Raw genomic sequence first — 25,391 nt, forward strand, 5'->3', positions numbered from 1 at the left:
AGCATTTCACGCTGATGATACCCTCTTTAAACTAGCTGCTAGTCCAGAGAGACCGAGTGAGAACCAGCCATCCTAGGTTTGCACAACGGAGTGCTTTCTTAAGCCCTTTTTGCACTGCAGGGTCCGGGCCTGGCCCAGCCCGGCTCTGTTTGACCCGGTCCTATTATGCTCCTGTCCAGTGTTGCAGTACTCGAGACCATTTTTTGATGGTCTTGTGCACTGAGGTCTCGGGATTTTATTTCAAGACCAGTCAAGATCGCAACTGTGAAAATATCACTAAACATACAGCATACTGTCCTGGTGCAGACAGTGGTGATTTCTGACATGAATGATATGGGCAAATGCCCAGGGTATTATCTTTTTAGATATATTGGTTACATTTATTTCAGCTCTAAGTATTTCATATCTAGGTGTTTTTATGGGAATAGCAATTGTCACATTTTATCGTGTCATGTAGTGCGCAGCGCTGGTCTTGACTTGGTCTCGGACCCTAAAAGTCTTGTTCTTGTCGGTTTCAGGTTAGGTCAGAAATTCCCAAACATTGGGGTGCGGCCCCCCCAACCCCCCGGGGCGGGGGGATAAAACTTATGATCCCCCAGGAGGCCATGACAGAAAATACTTGAGAAACTCTGGGTTAGGTGGACTTGACTACAACACTGCTCTTGTGTGTTGGAGGCCGTTTGGTTGTAAATCTGAAGATACAGGAAATATAACAAATTGCAATAGGTGGTGCTGTCGCTGTGTACAAGAGATGTGAGCTGGCCATGTAAAGAAGAAGACAAGGTTACCCATCGGGAAAATAATCGTTGCCATGTGCTACTTCCAGTTATCTGCCAGAATATTATTTTATTTGACCTAGTGTATCATACACAGCAAGATCAAATTCAAAACCCCGAGATTATGATTATGTACAACTGATGCAGAGAGGAAGTTGAGATATTCAGTCAGGATACCCCAGATAAATGGCTCATAATTTAGGTGCAAACATTACATTTTATTGTTCAGATCCAGACATTTAGGTTCATGTTTGAATGGATTTGATCAGAATTTAGGCTAAGTTACAGAACCGCTGTCCACTTCGTAGATTCTCCAGCTCATTTCCTGCTGCTCACCTGTGGCTTGGAGCGGCTGCGATGCAGCGGAGCAACACAAGAACCACCAGGAGAAACACAGGCACTCTCAGGTGATACATGGTGATTCTGATGCTGATGACCTCCTGGAGAAACACAAAGGGTTTCATCAACGTTAGACTTTGTTTTCTCCAGTTCTCTACAGTCGGGGTGAGGGCCACCACTTATTAAAAAGATGCATGAAAAATTAAATCTGGTACTTTAACACTGCATCATCTGCCTGTATTGTTTTATTTGATGCTACTTGAAATGTTCTAAAATGTATAATTACTTTTTCATCACATCACAACATACATTTTTATAGAAATATTTTTGTATAGAATGACATGCAAATTGGTAAAGAAAAACATTTATTTTAAAAAAACAGATAATAAAAAATTTATTTCAATATGAGGTTAAAAATAATAAAAGCTGATATCAGTCATTTCTCATAGACTGTTGATTATTAATACTGGATCAATGAATACCCAGAGGATTTGATGAGTAAATTATTTTATAATCAAAAAATTCAAACACTTGTCATGATTTATAAAAATTTATTGTAGAATGAAACTCATTTATATTTTTGATAAAATAATCCAGTTTTTGGTAATGGTTTTACATTCGCATCCATTCTTGCTTGATAAAAATCACTTGCCTTTGAAAATCTTGAAAAAGAAAATTTAAAGCAAGAATTTAGTGTCAGTAAAAAAAACAAAAAAGAAAGAAAGACACATAGGAACTGGAAGGTTCCTGTACTCACTGGGTGTAACGTTTCGTCCTCGTCTGTCTGTTGAGCAGTCTGATGGTTTGTCAGGCTGTCACAGTTTATAAGCTCTCTGCTCAAACCACTTGTGACATCACTTCTTTCCAAATATAGCCAAGCAGTTTTATTTTCACGCACAGTTGGGGGGAAAAAGGAGGGACTCTGATACATTCAGATTTGTTTTCGGACAGCCACTCCACATGCACACACATACAGAGGCGTTGCTGCACGTCATCATCACCATCACCTCCTTCGTCACCATAGTCATCAGTCGCCGTGTTGGGACTGACCCGCCGCAAACTCAACAGAGAGGAGAACTCTGTCAAAGTGCTGTTTGCCTTGTGAGACACTTCATGAAGAACAGGTCGCCAAACTTGAGACCCTGAGGGACTCCAAGGCGATTAATAATAGATCTGAAGAAGAATTGCATTGAATAATGAATAGCCGCTTATCAGTTTAGCGTGATATGTCATTCACTACAGATTTATTCAAAATGTATTGATGAAGTGTAAAAAAATAAAATAAAATACCGCATGTATGTGACATTGAAAGCCAAGGAATAAATTAACAATTACAGTTTTTAATGGCCAAACTAAATGCTTCAAGCTAATTTTAACATTAGACAAAGCCAATCTGAGCAAATACAACAAAAGAGTTTTCAAAGTAGGATTTGTTTAATGGAATAAAAACATGGAAAAATAATTTGCTTTTTCATATTAGGGCAGGTTGATTTGGATAAAATTTCGCCTAATGTATCAAAAATCTTCCATCATAGTTTGCCGAGGTTAAATTTGGATAGATTTTCGCCTAATGTAACAAAAATCTTCCATCATTGTTTGCCGAGGTTAAATTTGGATAGATTTTCGCCTAATGTAACAAAAATCTTCCACCATAGTTTGCCGAGGTTAAATTTGGATAGATTTTCGCCTAATGTTTCAAAAATCTTCCATCAAAGTTAAAATTTGTTAAGTGGGAAAACCAGAGCAAACCACTTTTTGACGATTATGTTGTAATTCTCTTGAAATAAACATAATAGGATCTTTCTTTTTTGGGAATTTGGCAGCAGTCTGTGTCCAGCAATGTAAATAAAGTTGTGTGTCCACCAAGGCCTTTGGGAATGTGACCGACCAATGACTAATCTGACTTAATATTGGCCCTTGTGGCAGTTTTTGACGCTGGTGATATGGGTCTCTGCCCAGGGCGATATTATGTCAGAGGGTGACACAGGCAGGTTCTGTCAACTGGGCCACAACAGGTTATCTATTGGCTTTTAGGGATGTCCAGTCAGTAGGGATTGGAGACATGGCAGGACAACGCCACTGGCTGATGATGCTGATGTTGGTGTCTGGTTTAAAATTTCTTTCTAACCCTGAATTAAAAGGCTTTCTAGTCTTAGTTGTATTAGTTTTTGATTTGTTAATATGGATTTTAAACTATTTCAATTTCTCTTCACACCAATACAATTAACAGCATTCAATATATTTTTCCTACGTTTCTGAGCGATGAGTGGTCATTAATTATATCTATTGCTTGGAGAGGTGATGTCACACTGTGTGTGAGAGAGACGAGTTGCAATAAAACTTTGCTCTTCTGCTATTAATTGTGAGAAGTCAAGTTTGCATTTCTGATTCAGTGTATACATTTACCTTAACTTTATGATCTCAAAATTTACGTTAGCATTTTAAAACTTCAGCAACTTTCTTAACAGGAAAAGACTGAAAGCTCAAAAGTTTGTTGCTATATATTCAGCCTCCCTGTGAAGTTGCTCAGTTTGGTTTTCACCAGTTTGACAACATGTTTGGGATTTGGGTCAAAAATGTACAGCTTAATGTCTCCTTTTAGATTAAAAATGTGCAAAATAGCAAAGGGGTGAAAGGTCAGTACCTGTCAGATTAGCTGAACAGCAAATGTCTCTCTTTGAGTTGAATGCTCTCAATAGCAACTTCCACACCAAGGAAAGTTGTTAGTATGACCTGCTAGCACTGTTTCCTGATTAAAAACAGTGCTGCTACAACCAGCCAATTTCTGAGTGCATCTCTGCTTCCTCACAACTACATTTTACCTTAAACAGCAATATAGTGTTCCTAAAGGAGTTCTTTTCGATTCAGCTCCCAAAATTTGCACAAGACTTATAAAAGTTAAAAGGAAACAGGAAAAAATATTAATTTCACATACAGTTTGCATGTAGACTAAAACATAGATTACCTAGATTTACCTTAATCTTGTGGGGATTTGGTTTTCTGTGTGTCAGTTTAGTTCCTGTGTTGTCTCGTCTGCCCCTGATTGTTCCCAGTTCTCCCTCTTTTCCCTTGTTTACCTTCCCTGTGTATTTATACCCACCTGTGTCTCTTGTTCTCTGTCAGGTCCTTGTCATTTCTGTTGTGTCACTGTCAGAAGTCTAGTTTCCTGTTTTGTTAGTTGTACCAGTAGCTACCAGCGTTTGAGCTCTTTGACTCTACTGCCTGAATTATTGTTTGTATTTCTTCATTAAACCATCATTTATTCACTATAATCTGGGTCCTCCCACGATCCATCCTCACCAACTTCTACACTTCATGATAAATCTCACTGGACACTGATGTTTAATTGATCGCGGTCCTATGAAAACAAGACTGTAATTAATATTTGACCACTGCCTACGACTCAGCCAGTCTACATTTTTTCCTTGTCAGAGGAATGGAGGAAAAATGTCATCCTGACCCACTGATCACTCAGGAACGCGAAGGAGGCAGATTTTTCCCAGCAAGTAGAAAAATTTCTTCTTCAAGAAAACAAAGTGAAGGATTTTTTATTGCAACTTTGCTCATAAGCTGCAACATAAATGTCCAGCATGGTTTGTTCCTGCCTTTGGTGTTGAACATGATTGAGATCAAAAGTCGCCAGGAGATGATTGGTAAACCTGCACCCTGCACCCACAGATTTAATGACGTGTGGTCTCTAATAATAATTGAGCGGATCTAATCTGCAGTGTTGACAGTGTTTGCGGTGGATTATGTCCAAACATCCCCATTCCTATAGATGTTTCTGGGGGGAAGGTGTTGCAAGAGAGAGCATGTGCCCACGTAAGGTGTATGCATCTCTTTCTAGGTCCACCCAGCTCATGACGCATCAACACAAATAAACAGCGTCAACCAAACTGTTCTGGGAAAACAAACGGAGATCAAAATTAATAGCGTGGAAATGAGCAACTCTTTAGTCAATCAAGATGTTTTTGCTGTTTTGTTTGAACATCATGTGGGAGTTCTTAGAACCTTCATAGGACAGTAGATATAACAAAAAAATTGTGAGATTTTCTTTACATACGTTACATAATGTAAAACACATTGCTTTATTGTTTGACACTTTAGGAAAGTCTAAAGACAGCTGCTTCATCCTTGGGGACAATGTCCAGATGATTGAAAGTGCTGCATTCGTCCTTTCAAACAATTATACACCAATATACACAAATGGTGGGAATGTCCAACCAGCATACTGCTGCAGGAGGAGCTGGTGCTCCTCATTAAACAGATGGCCTCTTTATAAGAACATTATATGGAAATGTGGAAGCAACATCTAAAGACGTTAACCAGGAAGTAAAAGCTTGGGTACAGATTGGTCATCCAGAGGGACAACAAGTGGTTACAAAGTGCTTAAGAGCAAAGTCAACGTTTTGGAGTCAAAAACAAATGTAGAGAAGATATAAAAAAACAAAACAAAACAAAAAAACAGACAAAATCTCTTACTGAAGGGTTTTATTTATTACCAAAAAGAGCATTTTTAAACTAGAGGTTTGACTAAACAATCATTTTTGCTTTCAACATGGCAGAGAAGTACATGTACAAAAAGGTCAGTGTATTAAATTGCTGGCCAACCTGTAGTAGTTAAACGAACTGCATTACATGAAAACCAATATGGAGGTAAACAGACCTAGCAAGAAAAGACTAACATGAATTGCCTGCTTTATTGCACGTCTTAGGAAATAATGATCTTTTATAGACCAGAGGTTTTGTTGATAACATTCTCTGATCATCTATGAGAAAGAAAAACAACTCACCTGAAGTCTCTGTCAGGATCCTGTCATATATATTTATGAAAAATAGACTATTATTTGCAAAGAGTTGCTCTGTTCTGATTATTTCCCCTCATCCTTCCAAGTCTTTCCCAACTCCTGTAGAGTCTGTTTTGTCAGAAGACAGTTTGGGACTTGTGGACCCAGCACCGCTCTTCTCCTGGGTCTCCAGCTGAACCATAATTCCACTTTCCTTTGACGCTTTGCGTTGCTGCAGCTTTATGTCCCGGTCTGCTTTCCAAAACTGTCGCTTCAGGAGGACGATGACGGCAATCATGAAGAAATAGGAAGTGCCGCTGAGGCAAGTAATCAGACCAAGGAAAATGATTCTTTCATCGGAGACAATAAACAAACAAAAGGTTAGATTACTAATCTAAATATGTCGGGAGAACCACTTTTGTTTGTGCTAGCTGATGTGTTACCTGTACATATTTGAGTCGTAAATGCGACACGCCCCTTTTCCTCCGCACTTCTTGATAGACCACTTCAGGCAAGTAGAGTCTATCAGAGCTCCAAAATACACAGGCGCTGGAATTCCACCTACAAAGTGTAGCACAGATATTACATAAAAGGAATCTCATGTGATATATATACAAGTGAAACAATGACGCTTACCAAGAGTCCTGGTTACCAAAGTCTGAATACCCAACGCGAGGGATTTGAGGTCTGGTGTGATGCAGCTACGTTGAAATAAAAAAACAACAAAAAGAAAGCAGTGAGGACAAACTCTACACCAGTAATATTTACAGTTAGGAACAATAAAACTGGAGACTGAAACTCAACGTTGTCTATTTTCAAAATGGGAGGAGAAAACAAAGTTTCTGTTTAGGTCACATAATTGCTTCTGTATACTAAACAATCAAATGCCACAGTTTTTGAAAGTCACACACACTTGTTAAAATGTCACTATTTGTGATATAATATAATAAAGCCCTTGGCTTGTTTTAGTTTTTCCATGGGTCTGTATTTGCGATGGTTTGCTGTCAGGCCTTAGTTATTCATTGTTTTCTCTTTTCTTGTTTTGATTTAGATCAGACTTAGCTTCTTTCTTACTTCAGACTGTTCTTCGTTATTTTTAGTCGTCGGATCACGTTTATTGTTCATTTCTTGTGTTAGTTAGTTATTCATAACTTGTAAATGTGTGTTTTACTGGTTTCATTACTCCTCCTGTTTTCTTACTCCTCTCTCCCTCAGCCTGCCACATCCTCTCTCCTCACAGCTGCACTATGCTTCTAATTAGCACTGATCCGTTGTTTATCATTCAAGCTGTAGGAAGACGGTGTTACGCTTTGGGGCAGATCGTTTTGTGTGCAGCTTGAGAGTCAGACAGATTCCTACATTTATAGACTGCACACATTAAACATGCTAATAGCTTTTTACGCCTCCTCCACTGTTTTAAATCCTTGACTTGGATACTTTCCCTGCAGTAGGGTGACTTTCTGACCCAGTTTCAAGTCTTTTGCACCTTACTGCATAACAACAACGTAAGACAAATACACATTGTTATTTTCTATTAATTTCTAAGAGAATAATTTTGCCCAGACCGTATGATGACCATGTAGCCGGGTGTGGCTCCCAGAGAGTTGATGAAGGAGCTGAGAACAGAAACAGCCATGTAGGAGGTGAAGCTGCGGCTGCAGTCCTTAGCGTGAGGGCACTGACCCAGCCTCGCTGACGTGGAGCTGCCAGGCGGATAAGAGGTGGAGGCACAGCTGCAGTTGTGAAAAACCTGCAAAGGAGGTCGTCAGTACGTCGGTTCTGCTGATACTCAAGCAGAACTGAAGTGTTTCAATGACACTTTCAGCAAAATTTGCCTCCCTACTGTGTTTTTGCCGCGTCCGCTTGAGTCGAGGCAGCCTGCCATGCATGGCGAGACGTAGGTGATGCCGCTGTCCGAACAGACAGGGTCCCACTCATTTGGTGAGCAAGAGCAGTCTCTGTTACAGTCTGAGAAGAGCATCTCCCCATTGTATGATACACTCTGTGTCCTGAAGGCACAAAGTGAAGAAGGTGGAGAAGATATGTAGAGTGGACAAATTGAATGAACAAGGTTATATTTTTGGGACGGATTTTGTCTTGATGCTGACCCATTGTACGATACAGTGAGGCCAGCCACTGGCCTGTTGTCACACTTGGTGCCAAACTGCAGTAGTAAGAGAAGGTACCCCATGAAAGAAGTGGCAAAAGAAAGCTGGGCTCCTGACACCACACTCAGCTTGTACCTCCTCATCAGGAGCCCCCCCAAAAAGATTCCCACGGCTACTGCGGGTAGGTTCAGCACTCCTGAGAGGAAAAAACACAACAAACAATGTTTACTGGAGAAAAGAGCCACATGGGAGACCATATATATCACAGTGTATGTGTAGGTTTCAGCAAGTCAAATATACGACTTTGTAAGACCTTTTTAATGCCACCATGAATGAAATATAAGACTATAAATACAAAGGATGTTTGGGGGAACTTGCTGTGTTGGAATCAAGTACAGCAAAAACTGTGAATCCGGCTTTAGCCTTCTCAAACATGGCTCTCTGCAGCCTTAATTTCCACAGTGCCAAGCTGAAAAGTGTTGTGCACCTGACCTCATATGGGTTAGCAACGTAAGTGACCAAGTGGCGACACATTCACCAGTGTGGTAATTTACTGACAGACCATATACACCTTGAGGTCTGTTTTTTTCGGTTTCTAAGCTAGCCTTTGCTCTAAGAGAACATTTCTTTTCAAACCTTTGTCTTATGAATTTAAATTTTGTAAGATGAATACTTCACTAAAACTACTTTTCGCAAGGGTGGCTATTATATTCAGCACTGATACTCACTGTTCAAATGGTCTAATTGGTATTTGATTTAACTATTCCAAAGCATTTTTTACTTAGTAAATCTTTTCTCAATTTTTCCAATTTAACAACCATCATATCAACCAACTTTCTGTAGTTTATTAGCAGGTGATTCTGTGTGATTTACCTATGAGGAAGTTTGCTCTGGATGCTGACTGTCCAAACTGCTGCTCCATGTATTTGGCTTTGAAAGTCAACAGGCCTATAAATGAGTTAAACTTCAGAATGGCCGCACAAAGAAACAGGAAGTAAGTAGGGGTCCCCAAGAGACGTTTCAGTGACGGAAGGAACCCTTTTGAAGGGCATGGAGGAAAAATACAAGAGGTTACTAAAAGAGCTACATTTCCATATGAATAACATTTCTGCTGCAACCTTTTGCGATTTCGGTCAGCTTGATGGTTTGGTTGCTGCTCTGTGCACTCTCTGCCCCATCGAGGGTTAGAGAGGGAGGAGTGGGTGTGTCCGTTTCATCCCCTTGTTTGGGAAGCGAGCGTGGCAGGAACCAAAAAGGGATACTGGAGACCAGCAGCAGGGAAGAGGATATCAGGAAGCCCAGCCACCAGGCACCCACCCAGCGGGAATCTTTTGGAGTGATGGTGACGCTTTCTGCACCGACAAAGGAAACAGTTTGCATCTGAGGGCATCAACAAGAGCTAAGAGATTAAAAGACAGAAACAGAATGGAAGAAAAGACAAGAGGATAAAATATGTCTACAAGAAAGAGAGGGGGGGAAAGAATTAAAGGAAGTGAAAAGGGCAGAATGGAAAAAATGACACATTTTAGACAGTAAAACAGGGATAAAAGTCTGCAAAACAAATTTTAGTTTTTTATTTCTTCCTAACCAGGAAGAAATATGGAATGGAAAAATACTGAAAATAAATCCCATACTTTTTTATGCTTTTCCAGACTGCACAGTAACCACATGAAGGAGCAGATTTTGTTTCGCTTTGACTTTCAGAGATGGGAATAAGTGCTGGAACTTGCCACTTAACTTCATTTTATTGTGGGAAATAAATAATTGATTGGGGGAAACGAGTCAAGAATCTCCCCAAGGGCACTCAAAAAAGTTCTCACTAACCTTCACTGACAAGTGTGCTACCTGTTTTGGTGCAAGTGTGTCAAACCTTTTGCCCTACAAACAGCAGGCTCGGTCTAAATGAAGCTCAGAACACAGTAAGTCCCCTGTGTCCGCTTTGTCACAAAGAGTGTAATTGCTGCCAAAAAGGTTTAAAAGACTAATTTTAATCTGAAATTGAAGGGGGGAGGGGTACAGGAGTTACCTTTGGTGTACTGTAATAATCAGTCAGAAAACATGACTAATGCATGTCATATATTATTAAGCCAAGCCTTTCACAAGATTAGCAGCAACATCTTAAATAATTTTGTTACAAATTCCCATATTGATCACCAGAACATGTTCAGGAAAAATACTGTCATACTTACCCATATCAACATATCCAACGTCAACGTAAAGTTTAGCACAATAGGAACCCAGGAGAAATCCAAACATTGGACCCAGGAGAGTAATAGTCTGGAGACAAGCTGCCAAAATATGAAGAGAATAAGTCTGCCTTTAAAACCACAAAGTTCAGCTTCGCGACTCATTTTATCATTTACCAATGTAGAAAGGAGAGTTTTCCGCTTTAGCGAAGTCGTCGATGTACGAGATGCCCAGGGGAGTGACGGGAGTTTCTCCAATCCCGCGCAAAGCGTTCCCAAGGAACACATATATCCACATGTGGGAGCTGGACTCTCTCTCACAGCCTGATCAACACAACCATGAACAACATATAGGGATACAGTGAAGATACCAATAAAAACTGTACAGTTTTGAGGTAGCTAGCCTGCTAGCTTGCTAGCCAGCTAGATAAGAAAAAGATAGATGGACGGACGGACGGACGGAAGGAAGGAAGGAAGGAAGGAAGGAAGGAAGGAAGGAAGGAAGGAAGGAAGGAAGGAAGGAAGGAAGGAAAGAAAGAAAGAAAGAAAGAAAGAAAGAAAGAAAGAAAGAAAGAAAGAAAGAAAGAAAGAAAAAAAAGCTAGCTAGCCATCCAGCCAGCTAGCCAGAGAGGTATACATAGATTTGAGAAAACATTGCAAACATAAAGATACAAGTGTGGGATATTTTTTTTCTTTGCTTTTTAAAATACAACGTAGTCTTTTCTGTTTTGTTCTTTTCTTAAATGTTTATTTACAAGTGTCTTCTGTGAAATTTGTGTTTACTGAAATGTAGCTTATTTTTGGGAACCAAAAACAATTTGTTCTTACTTTGCAAAAAGTGTTCCATGTAATGTTTTTGTTTGCTTGTTGATTTATGTATTTATTTATTTTTTTTGTGCAAGTTTTGGTTTTGTGTCTTCTTACTACAATAGAGCAAATGTTATTTTCAGAACATGTTAAGATAATGAAATAAAATGACTGGTTTATTTATTTATTCACGTTTATATTAAAACCACATGTATTTGTATTTCTCACTAACAGTCTGTCTTTCCTCTGGACTGGGCTATTTCTTTTTTTTTAATTTTACATTACTTAGGTTGCAATTTTGCTCTTACAGTACAGCATTTTTACTCTTTATTCTATAACCATTTGCACACAATAAGAAAACACTGTTGTTGTTACACATATGAAGTTAAAGGTGGACTCTATGTGTCAGTTGGTCATAAAATTGTTTTGACCATTAGATCACAGGATAAACTGCTGATACCTTTGTTGCCTTCCACAGAAGGCTCGATCTGAATTTCTGGCATGTCGACAGTCTTCAGAGGATCCACACATGCTGGAATGCTCACATTACCGCTCTGGAGAACCTGAATAACTGTGTCATACTTATAGCTGTGAAGTTAAGCCACAAAACAATATCAAATATTGCAAATAATTCTAATCTGTCTTTCAGATGTTGTTGTTTCTCTGAGTGTAAAGGTTTCCATTGGCGCTTACAATCCCATGAAGAAATGCGTCAGGCCTGTGAGAAGGGCGCCGACGGCCATGAGTAAACACCCGGCAGCGATGAGTCTGGGCCGATGGAGCTGAGCCCCAAAATGGCTGACCACGGCGAGAAACAGCAAGTTACCTAACGTCAGGGAAAGACAAAAAGGAATAGAAAATGACAGCAGTGTCAACAGATAGACTGCTGGGCTGCGTGGGTAAAGCAGTACCCATCTCAAAGCTGCCATCTATGAGGCCGACGTGCGTGCTGGAGAGGTCGAAGCGTCTCTCTATCTGAGTGACGGAGCTCTTCATGTAGGTGCCTGTCAGCGCCTTGGAGAAGTAGGCGAAGGAGAGCGCTATGATGAATATCTGGGGAACACAAAACAGAGGAAGACACGGTGAGATCTGCCGTCCTGCTTTTATCTTCTACCGTCCACTACCTGGAAATCAGAGAATTCAACCAGATTTAATCTGAGCCAGGGCAGTTCTTCTAGTCTGAAATGATGTGACTGTTTCATTTTCCAACTGTTTTTCATTCTGCAGAAGACTTTAGGTATTATTACCTCTGAGTGCAAGTGTTTTCACGAACGAGTGCATTTCAGTCACATTTTGTGTAACCGAAGTAGCTTGAAAAGGAACAATCATTATTATTATCTGGGGGGGGGTTAAACTGTTGTGACTGAGAAAAGCCGACCATGTTATCTTTGGACTAAACATTTTGCCTTTTTGCTTACTTTTAGCAACACAGCAAATGAGAGCAAAGTTTATTTTAGGCATGAATACTGTCAGACCAATGACATCCAGGCCATTGGTCTGACAGTAGCATTGAGCCTTCTGCTTCTGTTAGCGCTGTGTGCTACTTGTTAGCTGCCTCCTTGCAGATTTAACTTTACTGCATGTTTTGAATAGAGTTATATGATTTTTGTTTTTGCAACTTTTGTTACAATAACAATTCAGACTGAAACATTTCAGTTCTACGTTATGTAGGGAAAAAAAATAATTTTGTATCTGCCCTTTTCATACATGTATATTTTAAATGTCTTTATTAGGAGCAAAGTGGAACCAAAATCAAATCCCTTGTTTTGTGTGCGCAAACCTGGCGAGTAAAGCTTATTCTGATTATTGTGCAACTTAGACTCACCCATTAACTCTAAAGTTGTTTGTCTTCAGAAACACCCAAAGAGGCAACTAGAGAGCAAAAGGTAGTACTTATCCTGAGCCAAACAGTGAACCCAGAGCCTTCAAGACACAAGAGGCCACTGCTAATAGTTGCACCATTATTCTGCTTTTTAGGCTTTTAACTTGTGTGTTTTTTTTTGTTTTTTTTTTTATCGAAAGGCAATTACACTTGAGAGCACCAGAAGAATGTGCTGTAAGAATACCAAAATTAGAAAGAAAACAAATAGAAAAGAAAAATCTGAGAAGTGCAGGTTACAAATAGCTTGAGTACCTTGAGAGTGGAGAGGCGCTTTCTGCTTTTTCGTTCAGCAGGGTCACAGAGAACCTGCTGGCTGGTCATCTGGCTGACGTCCTGCGAAGACTCTTCCATCTCCTGACTTTGTGTCTGCCTTCTTCCTCTGTGCTCTGTTGGAGAGAGGATCTGAAAATTACTAATTAAATTCCTTGAATAACTTCAATTCCACTAAAAAAAAAATTAAAAAAAATCCCACAAGGACTAGTTTAAGGAAACAGAAAAGATAAAAAAAAAAGACTGAATCTAGACGGAGGTTGTGTCAGCCAACGCTTTTAAGCAGATATCCTAAGCTTTTTACGTACAAATATAAATTCGTAAAGTCTGGAACAATATGTGTCTCTGTTGTATAAATTAATAACCAGTGCAGACCTATGAGAGATAGGCACTTAGAAAACTGCCTTTCCCTTCTTTAGAGGAAACAGCAGCCATCACATGTTCACAATGAGTATTTTATATTTGAAGTATGTTGGACTTGGTTTCTCTGCAACCTGAGACCCTCGAGTTGCAAGGTGGGTGTAAGTACAGTGGTGATGCAAAACCTTATGACGACTAACATAAATACAAGGAAACTGGGTGAGAGCATTTTCAGAACTGCAGCTCTCGTGAGGTGTTCACACCACGGTCTGCCGCTCCTGAAAATGTTGTCTCCGTGTGACTTATAGGAAAATCTACAACAAATAAAAACTTGTGAAAGTTCCTCTTTTTAAATATCGCTGCAGTTGAGTTTGTCATTTTACTCTGGAGCTCGATTAAATCCTTAAAACAAAACAAAACAAAAAAAGCCAATTGATAAGACATTCATCTGCGGTCGGTACCTGTGTCGACTCCCCTTCTCAGTCGTCTCAGGTGAGTTCGCGTCAGCTGATGCTCGACTCAGTCCATTTCAGGAAGAAAGAGCTGCTGACAACCCTGCAATCATTTGTCAGGTAGACGGACTGTAATGATGGATCTCTGACAGAAAATCTTTATCTTTGGTCTCTTCATGACCCCATTAGGCCCCCCCAAAGGGCAGCATGCCTTTGATAAATTATTCATCTATGACCACAAGTCTTGGTTTTCTTTATGTTATACATATATAGAAAACAAACAAAATGATACCTAGAGCATCTTTAGCAATGGAGGCTCCCCTTTCTTCTTCTTCTTCTTCCTCGTCTCTTCCTCGTTAAGCACCCATGTATCTCTTCTTCGACTGAATGGAGACAGCCCTACTCTCCCCTCTAGCTCCTATTCTCCTGGCTCAGTCCAGCGCCGTTACTTGGAACCAGCAAAACAAAAGCTCCGACACATTTTTATTCCATACACATGCCAACCAGTCCAGGAGGAGGACAGCAAAGAGGGCAGAGAAGGATGTGGGGCTTTGGTGCTCAGGCGTGAGAGGGTGGCGGAGGGGGCCAGGGGGTTGGTCATAGATTAGAGGTTTTGGACAAGTCTCTGGATTTTTAATGAGGTAAAAATGTTCTTGCTGCTATCACAAAGAATTGGGAGAACTTTTGTTTCTTTTCTACGACGCCTGGTCAGATAAAGAAAGAAGCAAAAACACCTGATACGCATGCCAGGCTCAGTGCGACACCGAGTTGACGGAGACTCCCGAAGGTGGAACGGTGCACCTCTGTAAATGAATGTGTCTGGAATGCTGTGTGAGTCCGGTACAACTTGTATGGTCACACACACGATCAGCTTTGTTCTCACAGACGCCGAGGATTATTGAGCATAAGCCTGAAATTCCTGCACACAAACTGTACAGGAAGTAGTTCCACTTTGTGCCGTAAGCTTGCTGACTCTAAGCTGACCAGAAAGTGTATCCAACATTGGGTTGACTCGCTCCGGAATGCAAGCTCAGGCTAAATTACAGTAGAAATGTTTCTGCTCGTTGCAGATTTATCATCTGAAGATAAGAAGTGCCTTCATGTAGCCTTGCAGAAGTATTAATATCCCTTGAATATTTTGCCTGGTTCCGAACACAAACTTCAATCTACTGGACTGAGTTCATCCTCCCTTAGTGTATGATTAGCACAGCCAGCTTTTGTTTCAAATACAGCTTTAGGTGTTTAGCAAATCTCTACCAAGCTACCTGAAGGTATTGCTCACCTCAACAGTTAGTCACTTTTTACCAGAAGTACCCCCATAGCATTATGCTGGCGCCACCATGTTTCGCTGCAATGGTGGTGTGTTCAGAAAGAAGTACCATGTCAATTTTACATTATTATGCCATTGTATCTGGGTAATTGTTGGTTTGTGGTCTTATCTGACCAGAGTACCTTTTGCATCTTTGCTGTCCTTGCGTGCCTGCAGCACACAAAGTTTCTCTCAGAAATAGCTTTATTCTTGTAATTTTAATATTAAACATTGTACCCGTTTACACCGAGCCGCTCTTCAGATCAACTGCAACATAATTTCAGCGGGTCGTTTACACGACACCAGTGACTTTCTGAAGTATCAGAGTAAAACTTTTCTGAAACACTCCGTAGGAGAAGTACTCTGCTAAAGCGCACGTCCTTGCACTACGCAGCACGGGCAGATAACAACAAAAACAATGGCGGATAGCACGGTGTTCTTTTGTGTTACTCAACCGGTTCTGTTTAACACAACTTTTAATATAAGAGATACATTTACTTGAGCACTTTCTTCTTGGGAGACGGAGATAGCAGGTATGAGGTAGAAGCTAGTGAGGTGGAAGCTAAATGGCGCCTGCTAAAATCGCGGCGCCATCTAGTGGCCTGGTATGACAACTACAGCTGACTCGAGGTGTCTTGAACCGATTTTGTGGCAGTAAAAAATTAACCCCTGGCACAGGTGGTTGATGCAGATGGAAATGAAGCAGAAGGATTACAGGTAAATTGAAATCTCGTTAAAATGCAAAGCATTCATCTTTAAATAGCCACACTTTTTGCATTCTTCTGCAAGGACAATCCCAAACCCAGGAAGACCTAAATCCTGCTTTTATTGCTGCAGACGTTTTTTTTTTTGTTTTTTTTTTGCTATGTCTTCAATGGACACTTTAAAAATATTTATTTTTATAAGGCAAATGGGCAAAACCCTTAAGATTTTGCTCTTCCACATCTCTCTAACAACAACAACAACAACAAAGAATCTGCACTATTTTATTTAGGAGTATCAGAGTGAATGAGACAAACAGCAATTATCAGATATTTATTTGTAAAAATGTGTGCCATTGTCTTCCTTCCAAAATTACATGCTATTTTGTGTCAGTCACTCACAAAGAAAAATAATTAAATGCATAGAAATTTGTGTTTTATCACATGACAAACTGAAAAGTTTCAAGTGGGATTAATACTTTTTCAAGGTACTGTTTTCAGCTTGGACAGACTTAAAACCATAGTAGAACGTTTTTCTGCGTGTGTAGAGCACCACCTGCTGGTAAACTTTTTATTTAGGTGAAAATAAATGCATTCAGCCTTTACATTTCTGTACTTTTGATGTGTTTCAAACTAGAACATCCAGTCATTGTTCATCCTGAAATCTCTGAGTTTCCAAGTGTCACACAGAGACAACATGCTCAAGTTCAAACTCTGCTTCTGGTCCAATGAAAGCAAGAGGAGGGCTATTTGGAAAGAACAAAATAAACAGAGAAGGTCAAGGTTGATTTCTGTGGGTAGAGCAAGAACAGAAAAGAGGAATGGAGCTACAGTTAACTTTACTTGGAAAATGCTCAGATGATGCATTACCTGGAAATAGACTTTGCCCCTTTGGTAAAAACATGGAAATCAGGGCAAAACGCCCGGAAAACAAATGTGTGAGGGGTGAGAGGAAATTCCAGGACACAGAAGCCGGTTGGGTTGCAACACTGTTTACTTTTTTCTTTTTTTAGACATTTGCTTGAACCAGACCAACCTAATTGTTAAAACCTGATGCAAAACTGCCCTCCAAATACTCAGTCCATTTAAAAGAAATTTCTCATGAAGTGCATTTGAGTTGTTCATATACCCCTAACAGATTTAGATGTAATTTTTTTTTTTATTCAACCAAGAATTTTGATTCAGCCTGGAGATAATCTCTTTTCTGATAGTTTAAATACATCTGAAGTATGAATAATTCTGGAGTTATTTTTAGCTTTTCTACCAATAATCCACCTAGCATAAAAAACATTGTATATTTTAGGACAACTGGTAAAGCTGATTTATTTATTTATTTTTTTTAAGTATTTTAAAAAAAATACTTAAGTCCAGAAGACTGGACTCAGAAATCAACAATAAGTAACAAGAAAATATTTTTTAAATATATATGTATATATTTTTTAAAAACACACTTAGAAATGTATGATTAAAGACTACCTAAACCTCAAATCAACATTCTTGTGTGAATTTGTTTAATTCTGCAATATTTGTAAAATCGTGCAAGTGCTGCCCTCCATCGGTTGGAGGGTGCTACTGTAGTTGAGGTCTACGTCACAGTTCGGGTATAAAACCACCGTCAACATTATGGCTTTTTGCAAATACAAATAATATTCGTAATCCCAACTGACCTGAAAAAAGGAAATCTTTATGCTGATTTTCAGTCAAATGTGTTTATTTCAGCATGTGGTATACTGAGAGCTGATTATTTACTTATTTCTTTTATTCATTGTCATTCAGGGCTGAAAGTGAATGTGAGCTTCTATATTTTTCACAAGACAGGATATGTTTAAAAAATTGTTCATTTATATAGTAAAAAAAAAGTCTTAGAAGTCAATATTTTAATAATAATAATAATAATTTAAGACCAACTAATGAACTTATTGTCTTTAATGTATATTCAACTGTACAGAGAGAGTGGAAGAAGAGAACCTTAAGCAATATATATGACATATTAAATAAGCATCTAACATTCTTTATAAATTAAAATTATTAACAGTGATTATTAAGTCATTGCTGTGTGACTGGATGTTATGGTTGCAATAAAGTATTAAGAAAGTAAATTATAAAAACAAGTTTAGTACTCAGTCCAGTGGCTTGCAGTTCACAATCCAAACAGTGACTCACTTTACAACATTTATATTTCAGAAGATATCTTGACTGCAGCTTGTTGCAAATTAAAACTAAGTTGTTTAACAAAAAAACTGTAATGAAGTACATAACAATTACATTGACACACAATGCATTGTTGGGACACATTTCAGGATTTTTACTTGACTTTAAAATAAAATAAAGATTAACTGCTTATCAATGGCAAAAGCTTGTAAAAATGGTTTCAGGAAGTGAGGTAAAACACCGGTACCAAGACTGATGACCTCCAGCGATTAAGAAAAAAGACACATTAAAATGACTCATGAAAGAATCAAGAGTCTTTCAGCTTCAGCAGTGTGTAAAACTTTTAAAATAAGTGTCATTTTAAAAATGTTTTTAATATTTTATATACATCTATTTAAAACTGAACTCCATGAAAAGTGAGTTGAGTTTCAAACCAGCTACTTTGACTGACTGTTTGGACAAAGATCACATATTTTTTAATGTAAGGTAATTGCTCAAGTTTTGACTTTTATATCTAAAAAAAAAATAGAAAGAAGAAAGTGGTGAGCTGCTAGAAGGCCAAACAGTGATGAAACTGTACCTTACCACATTTGATCCAGTTTGAGTCCATCTTCTTTACACAGTGATGTGGCCTTCTTGTAATATGTTAAATTGAACTCTCTTTGTTATCCTCTTCTTTGTTCGTAGAAATGCTGATGTTTGCATGTCCATTGTTCTGTGTGTTACCCTCCACTTCGTTGTCTTTGGCCTGGTTCCTCAGAGCTAGCTTCTTCTGTCTCTTGATGATTTTAACGTAGAGAATTCCCCACAACACATTGGTGAGGAAGTACAGTCCAGTTACCAAGCCTAAGAAAGTCATTCTGAAAGTAAAGCGTGTTATAAAAACATTGATTACACATGTGCCGGATTTTATTTGCTGTGATTTGTGACGTAACCTGCAAGGCCAACATCTGTTCTCACCTAAACGCGTTGGAATCATAAAGCCTACATGCGCCGCGTCCTCCGCATTGCTTCGTGCCCCATTTCAAACAAGTTCGATCGATCAGTGCTCCGAAATATATCGGGGGAGGTATCCCACCTGGGAGGTCACACCAAATGTCATCAATGTCGTTACTAAGAATTGGTGCTTGTTGCAGGTGCAGTACTCACCCAGAGTTCTCACAATCAGGGTCTGCATACCCAAGGCCAAAGACTTCAGATCTGGTTGGATGGATCTAATGCAAAGAAGCACGATGGAACATTATGTCAGAGAATAAAAGCGTGAAATTTAAGAAACGGAGGTTTGTTTCTTGTGGGCAAGTAAGGATAAAAGAATTAAACATAGCCAAAGTTAGACAAACCTATTTACATTTATTTTGTAATTGCCCTAACTTAAGTTTTATTGATGTCACTAATGATTGAATCACTGATTTGGCATTAACATTATGTCCAACTGCCTAAGTCCAGCATCTTTTAGATGTCATTCTGCTTCAGCACACCTGGCTCCAATATTAGCTCATTAGCTGAGCTTCGTAAAGCTTGACTGCATACCAGTGAGGTGGTTTCACTGGTTAATTCAAGTGTGTAGGTCAAGGGATACATCTAAAACTTGCAGGACTCTGGCCCTCGAGGAATTGAGTGAATCTTACCTGAGTAACACAATATATCCCGGTGTGCCCCCACAGGCAGAAATGAAAGCTCCCACCACTGTCAAAGCCATGTAGATTTTAAATTTATAATCACAATCGCTCTTCCTCGGACACTGGCCCAGCACAGCAGACATGTTCGCAGCAGGAGTCATGAAGTCCCCAACACAGGTACAGTTGTGAAACACCTGAAGATCAAAAACACAAGGATCTAATGTAGAACAACTTGTGCCTTCAGCTGAATACAGGTGATACAGATTTTGGAGATCTACTACTTTCAGTTTTCAGAGAGAAATCTCTAACTCTGTGTTGTCTGTGTGGATGGATTTCATGTTGGTGGAAAAAAAAGCTCACCATTGCTTTTCCCGTTCCAGTGGAGGTCTGGCAGCCAGCCAGGCAGGGGGAGGCATACGTCATGCCGTTATAGGCGCACACAGGATCCCAGTGCTTCATGGAGCAGGAACAGCCCATGTTGCACGGCGACAAAAGTGTGGAATAATTGTAGGATACCTGTTGATAACTGGACCAAAGCAGACAAGTGGTGTTTGTCAGAATATTATTTATTGCCAATGAAGTCAAGAGATTTCATCATCAAAAAAAAAAAACCTCACCCTTGATACGCAACAGTCAAACCAGCCACCTCTGCATTGTCACAGTGGAAGAAGCCCTGCAGGGTAAGCAAAGAAAAGGCTCCAAGAGATGCAGAGATGGACACTCTGGCTGCTCCAACGACACCCAGGTTGAAACGTTTCAGTATAAAACCACCAGTGATGATGCCCAGAGCGACTGCGGGCAGGTTCATGATGCCTTAGTGGTGAAATGTAGAGATGGTTTTTCAGGACAGAAAGGCCTTACACTTCCAAGATGGAAAACAAAGGGTTGACACTCAGTCATCAAATGCTAAATATAGCGTCTAGATTTTCTAAACACTTGCACAAAGGGAGATCTCACAGTGGGTCATTAAGTGCTTACATTCTTGAGTTGATGTTATCACACACAATCACACTTCCCTTTCACAACATCATTGTTCCAATTGCAGGAAGGTTAAGAGTGAGTGGGGATTGGGTGAGTGGTGTACCTATGAGAAAAATGGCCTTGGATGCCGCCTGGCCGTAGATCTGCTCCATGAATTTAGGTTTGAAGGTGATCATGCCAATGAAACCGTTGACCGCAACCAAGTGGGTGAGAATCATCATCGTGTAGATGCTGTTCCTGAAGAGTCTCTTCAGTGAAGGAACAAAATCTGGCAAAGAAAAAAGCATTACATAAGATTACCCTCAGCTCTTTGTGTTTTTTTGGACATACAGCCAAAACACTTAGTTACCTTTAGCCATTTCCTTAAATGTGACAGTCTTTTCTTTGTCTCCACCATCTTGGGTCTCATCTGGCAGGAAGCTCTCCTGTTCTGGCCCAGAAGCTAGCTCTGTACTTTTGTTGCCACCTTCTTCCTCCTCCCCCTGTTTCGGCAAAGACTTGGGCAGGAAAAAGAAGGGGATGCTCGACAGCAGAATCACTGTGCCAGTCAAGATAAAGCCCAGCCACCAGGCTCCCACCCAGCGAGAGTCCTTGTAGTTGATAGTGATGCTGTCTGGGGAAAAGGGGGAAGGATGATTGTTGGGGTTATAAAGTCTTTTTTTTATGTTGTGTTCCTTTTTGTCTGATGAATTTCCAAATTCCCAGGCAAAATCTGAATAAATGGAGCAATCCCATGGATGTAAATTCTTTCTTGGGAAGTTGTAGATTTCTTTAAAAGTCTTGAAATCCAAAATGGTTGCCATTAAAAATGTTGTATTAACAGGATATGAATTAGTTGTTCTCCACTGAAGCATTTAGGTACTTAATGATGATATGTCAGTAAATATGCAGCTATAGTTTGAATTACATAGGTGGATCCTATATCCTATAGAATTACTCAAAGGAATGTTTTTGATTGATGGTAAGCCAGTTTCTCCTTTGTTCTCAGAATGAGATGTTCCATACCTAAATTGACAAATCCAATGTCCACGTAGGTCTTGGCGAGGAAGGACCCCAGCATGAACCCAAACATAGGACCTAATATTCCTGTTGTATGAATGCAGGCTAGAAGAGAAAATGGGAGAAGGTGTTATGGATTACCTCTTGTGGGATATTTCACTTCTATGTTTAAGCACAGATGACATCCAAAAAAGAAATTCTTACATAAATTGATCAAAAATAAAGGTGGCTGATAAGAAGCTGAGAGTTGACTATGAAGATGTACTAAAACGTATACCGATCCTATGCAAAGTGCTAAGCCGAAGCATTCTGTAACTAATAACAACAACAAACCCAAATAGAAAGGAGTGTTCTCGTGTTTGGAAAAGTCATCCAGATAGGATATTCCCAAAGGCATGATCGGAGTCTCTCCAATTCCACGCAGCATGTTTCCCAGGAAAACGTAGATCCACATGGAAGAGCCAACTGCCTTTTCACAAGCTGGGGAGAAGACGACCGGCAATTAAACTCTTTCTGGCAGATTTCGGATCAACGCTAAAGTGCATGGAGGTGAATTTCAAAACAAAATACCAGCTACCTTTCATTGCTTCTACATCGGGGATTTCATCCTTCTCATTCAGGCTGTGGTTAGACAAACATGGCAGGATGTTTTCAGTGGTGTTGACCTGAGTGTTGTGTGACATACTGGTCTCATATTTATACCTAGAAAAAATAAGAGTAATGTCATGTATTCTGTACAAGATTTGAAAATATATGAATACTCCTTTTCTTTTTTGTTGTAATATTTAAGTTGATTAGCTAATTTAAACACTTGCTCTGCTGATGAGTTGTCAGAGAGATGGTATGTGAGTCGCCTTTTTTTTTTTTTTAATAAACTGAAACACACTGAATTCCACAGCACGTCTAAATGTTAAGATTGTCAAAGTCAAGCTAGCATAGCTGAGCTACTTTCCTCTGCCTTGGTATATTTTTTAAATTGTGACGTCACGGTGCAACGTGTCTGTAAGCAGCTTATATCACTGATTGTACTTATAAAAGTGATTTATTACTGGTTAAAATGTAATACTGTTCTTTGACAAGCTACTTGTGAAACATACAGATTATTTTTGAAAAGATGTAAGCTTTTACATCTTACATCTTGTAAATGAGTTTACAAATGAGTTTTATACTAACGGGCCCTGTAGGAAGTGCGGCAGTGCAACAATGAAGGATCCGGTGGCCATGACCAAGCAGCCGATACCAATCAGCCTGGGACGATGGAGCTTTGCACCAAAGTAGCTCACAAAGGCAATTACCAGCAAGTTTCCTGTGATGAAAAATAAATGCAGAAAACTATTAATTAAAGGAGTAGCTCCAGTATTTTAGAATCCAGAACATCTTAACTTCACAAACCCATTTCAAAGCTGCCATCTATGACCCCAATCAGAGAGCTGGGGATGTCGAAGCGTCTCTCGATCTGGGTGATGGAGCTCTTCATGTAAGCGCCGCCAAAAGCTTTGGCAAAGTACACAAATGCCAAAGAGACAAGGAACAGCTGCAAAATAATATAAAAAGTTGCTAAGCTATGTTGCCTTTAAACACGCTGGACAATCTCAGACGACGCGCAACAATTAGTTCACATATCTAAAATCCAAAATGCACCGAGTGTCTTTAACTCCAGATTAAAATCCCACCTGTTTAGAGTTGCATTTGAAACATTATAGATGAAACGTCAATCAACATTTTTGATGTGCAACAATGGCACCTCTATGATGTAAACCACCTTTAACTGCCTTCTGACTGATACAAATAGACTTGGATCGATTGATTGAATATAGGAGGACAAATCTCAATAAATCTGACATCTTCAAAGAACGCTAGCACCTCTTTTCAGTACCAATAAAAAATGTTTTTGGTGTACAAAGCTTTTTCTTTATGTGACTAAAGGTGGTGAGTGTATATTACTTGAAAACACAAAGTTTGTAACACCTGTAGCGTAAGAAAAAGATTTCATGTTAGATCACTCTGTAATATACAGAAAAATTTAGGCTTGTTTTCACTTAACCCCAAACCGAATGTGCAGATTTAGCCTAAGGCAATCTGATGAAGTAATAGGAGGAGGAGATTTATGATTTGTTTACAAAACTATCTCCTTGTTTTTCTTTTTTTATTTTTATTAGCTCAGACCATGGCCTCAATTTGCTTTAGTCCTGGCATCGGGAATAATTTATGAAAATTTACAGAAAAATTTGAGATGATTACCACCTTTTAACATGCCGGTAAAGGTTGGGTAAGCTGTTACCGGCAACCACAGCGAATTGGTTTTCTAAAAGGAAATCAAATTGTTTTCCTTTGGAAAATAATGTCCAATATTTTAGGCCAGACTATTATTACTTACGTTGCAATATATTGTGTACACACAAATTAGTACATGTCATGTACTCTAATAACATTTTGATAAATACTGCTACTAGTTACTCTTGTCTGGTACAAATGAAAATCACCACTAGAGTACAGTACAAATCTTAAAAATCAGCCCCTTGTTTCTTACAAAAACAATGATTAATATGCATTTTATGAGTTCCACTCGAATAGATGTAACGCATTACTAAATTGCAGGTAAATTATTCTTTCATAGGCCTTGGATTTGGTTAAGACTTGACCTTTTTACTACTTTAAAGTCCAATATGTGGTAATACAGGCAAAAGGTAGGACTCCACTGACCTTGAGCTTGGAGCAACAGGCCTCGCGTGCTTTTTTGGACTCCACGCTCATGATGCCGTTTCCTGTTCAACTGGAGAGAGAAAAGCAGGAACAAAACAATCCCAATAGCCCTGCAAAGTTACAAGTACAAAATGTTAGCTGCAAGCAAGCTTTTGCTAATTTGATTATTTTGTTTAATAGACATAAAACTATTTTATTTCCTCATTAAAGAAAATATTGAAACTTTTTTTTTTTTAGGACAAAAACACCTTAATTGGTTTAGCTTTTCTTTCCCCCAATGCCACTGACATTGTCTTAACAATTTGTCTTTTCAAACTTTTATGGTTTTGATTATTGTTGCAACTAAATCTATACTGCGCTGCACATCCTAATGAAGAGATAGAGGTGGAAAAAAAGATGAAGAAAACTAACTGTTGGAGTATTTACCTGAAGGAGTGACGTCCCAGTATAAAGGATCCCAGCTGGATGGCTCGTCCTAACTGGCAGGAATCAGTGTTTAAAGCCCAAGTCTTATCTCCAAATTATAAAATCACATGTAATCAGTAACTCGGGCACTCATGTTGGTCTTGTTGATCATGTCAACAAAAAGCCACCCAGTCCTCATGCAACGCTGACACGAGCCCCAGGCTCAAACAGAACTGCGACTGAGCGGCTCGTCCAATCCCGGTCCGAGCAGCAGGCGAAGGGTTCAGAGGTCCTCCGAGTGCAAACACAGGCAGACAGTCACAGTTGTGCACATCCTTCTCGGTGAAACATCACAGGCCTCCCAAGTAGCCATCCTTTTGAACGCACAACAAACAGCCAGCAGCAGCGAGCGTGCCGCTGAGTTGGCCAGGGTTTGTGGAGCCACTGTGCAGAAACACAAACGTGCAATGCAAGCCCGTGATTACAGCGATGCTGGATAAAATGCAATAACTGAAAATAAACACGGAAAACGTGGTTGTGCAGATCTACGGTTCTG

The 25,391-nt window shown here is 39.5% G+C and overlaps 2 protein-coding genes across 2 annotated transcripts; both read right to left on the reverse strand.

Moving 5' to 3' along the window:
• Nucleotides 1-5,591: 5,591 nt before the first annotated feature.
• slco1e1 (solute carrier organic anion transporter family, member 1E1) lies at nucleotides 5,592-13,968 on the reverse strand. Its single transcript, XM_014977684.2, has 14 exons — nucleotides 13,138-13,968; nucleotides 11,915-12,056; nucleotides 11,697-11,829; nucleotides 11,464-11,591; nucleotides 10,374-10,520; nucleotides 10,200-10,298; nucleotides 9,129-9,362; nucleotides 8,884-9,048; nucleotides 8,011-8,206; nucleotides 7,746-7,911; nucleotides 7,468-7,652; nucleotides 6,539-6,603; nucleotides 6,346-6,463; nucleotides 5,592-6,252 (listed from the first exon to the last, which is right to left on the reverse strand). Exons 1-14 carry the CDS (start codon nucleotides 13,234-13,236, stop codon nucleotides 5,997-5,999), a joined length of 2,133 nt encoding a protein of 710 aa, XP_014833170.2. The 5' UTR covers nucleotides 13,237-13,968; the 3' UTR covers nucleotides 5,592-5,996.
• Nucleotides 13,969-17,670: 3,702 nt separating this feature from the next.
• On the reverse strand, nucleotides 17,671-24,994 carry LOC106910951 (solute carrier organic anion transporter family member 1C1-like). Its single transcript, XM_014977685.2, has 15 exons — nucleotides 24,857-24,994; nucleotides 24,431-24,540; nucleotides 23,120-23,261; nucleotides 22,901-23,033; nucleotides 22,305-22,429; nucleotides 22,061-22,207; nucleotides 21,734-21,832; nucleotides 21,078-21,341; nucleotides 20,832-20,996; nucleotides 20,365-20,560; nucleotides 20,108-20,273; nucleotides 19,757-19,941; nucleotides 19,278-19,342; nucleotides 19,089-19,206; nucleotides 17,671-18,988 (listed from the first exon to the last, which is right to left on the reverse strand). The coding sequence occupies exons 2-15, from the start codon at nucleotides 24,479-24,481 to the stop codon at nucleotides 18,775-18,777; spliced, it is 2,070 nt and encodes a 689-aa protein (XP_014833171.1). The 5' UTR covers nucleotides 24,482-24,540; nucleotides 24,857-24,994; the 3' UTR covers nucleotides 17,671-18,774.
• Between the last annotated feature and the right edge of the window lie 397 nt (nucleotides 24,995-25,391).

The sequence above is a fragment of the Poecilia mexicana genome, unplaced genomic scaffold (assembly GCF_051168715.1).
Source record: "Poecilia mexicana isolate PSO_F unplaced genomic scaffold, ASM5116871v1 scaffold_23, whole genome shotgun sequence".
NCBI classification, from domain to species: domain Eukaryota; kingdom Metazoa; phylum Chordata; class Actinopteri; order Cyprinodontiformes; family Poeciliidae; genus Poecilia; species Poecilia mexicana.

Coding starts and splice junctions, on each gene's coding strand:
- slco1e1 (XM_014977684.2), bottom strand. CDS start 13,236: ATGGAAGAGTCTTCGCAGGACGTCAGCCAGATGACCAGCCAGCAGGTT. Junction 11,830..11,914: donor AGATGGCAGCTTTGAGATGG/GTACTGCTTTAC, acceptor CCCTGACGTTAG/GTAACTTGCTGTTTCTCGCC. Junction 6,604..7,467: donor GGCTACATGGTCATCATACG/GTCTGGGCAAAA, acceptor ATTTCAACGTAG/CTGCATCACACCAGACCTCA.
- LOC106910951 (XM_014977685.2), bottom strand. CDS start 24,481: ATGAGCGTGGAGTCCAAAAAAGCACGCGAGGCCTGTTGCTCCAAGCTC. Junction 22,430..22,900: donor CCGCACTTCCTACAGGGCCC/GTTAGTATAAAA, acceptor TATTTTTTCTAG/GTATAAATATGAGACCAGTA. Junction 22,208..22,304: donor CGATGTAGAAGCAATGAAAG/GTAGCTGGTATT, acceptor TCTTCTCCCCAG/CTTGTGAAAAGGCAGTTGGC.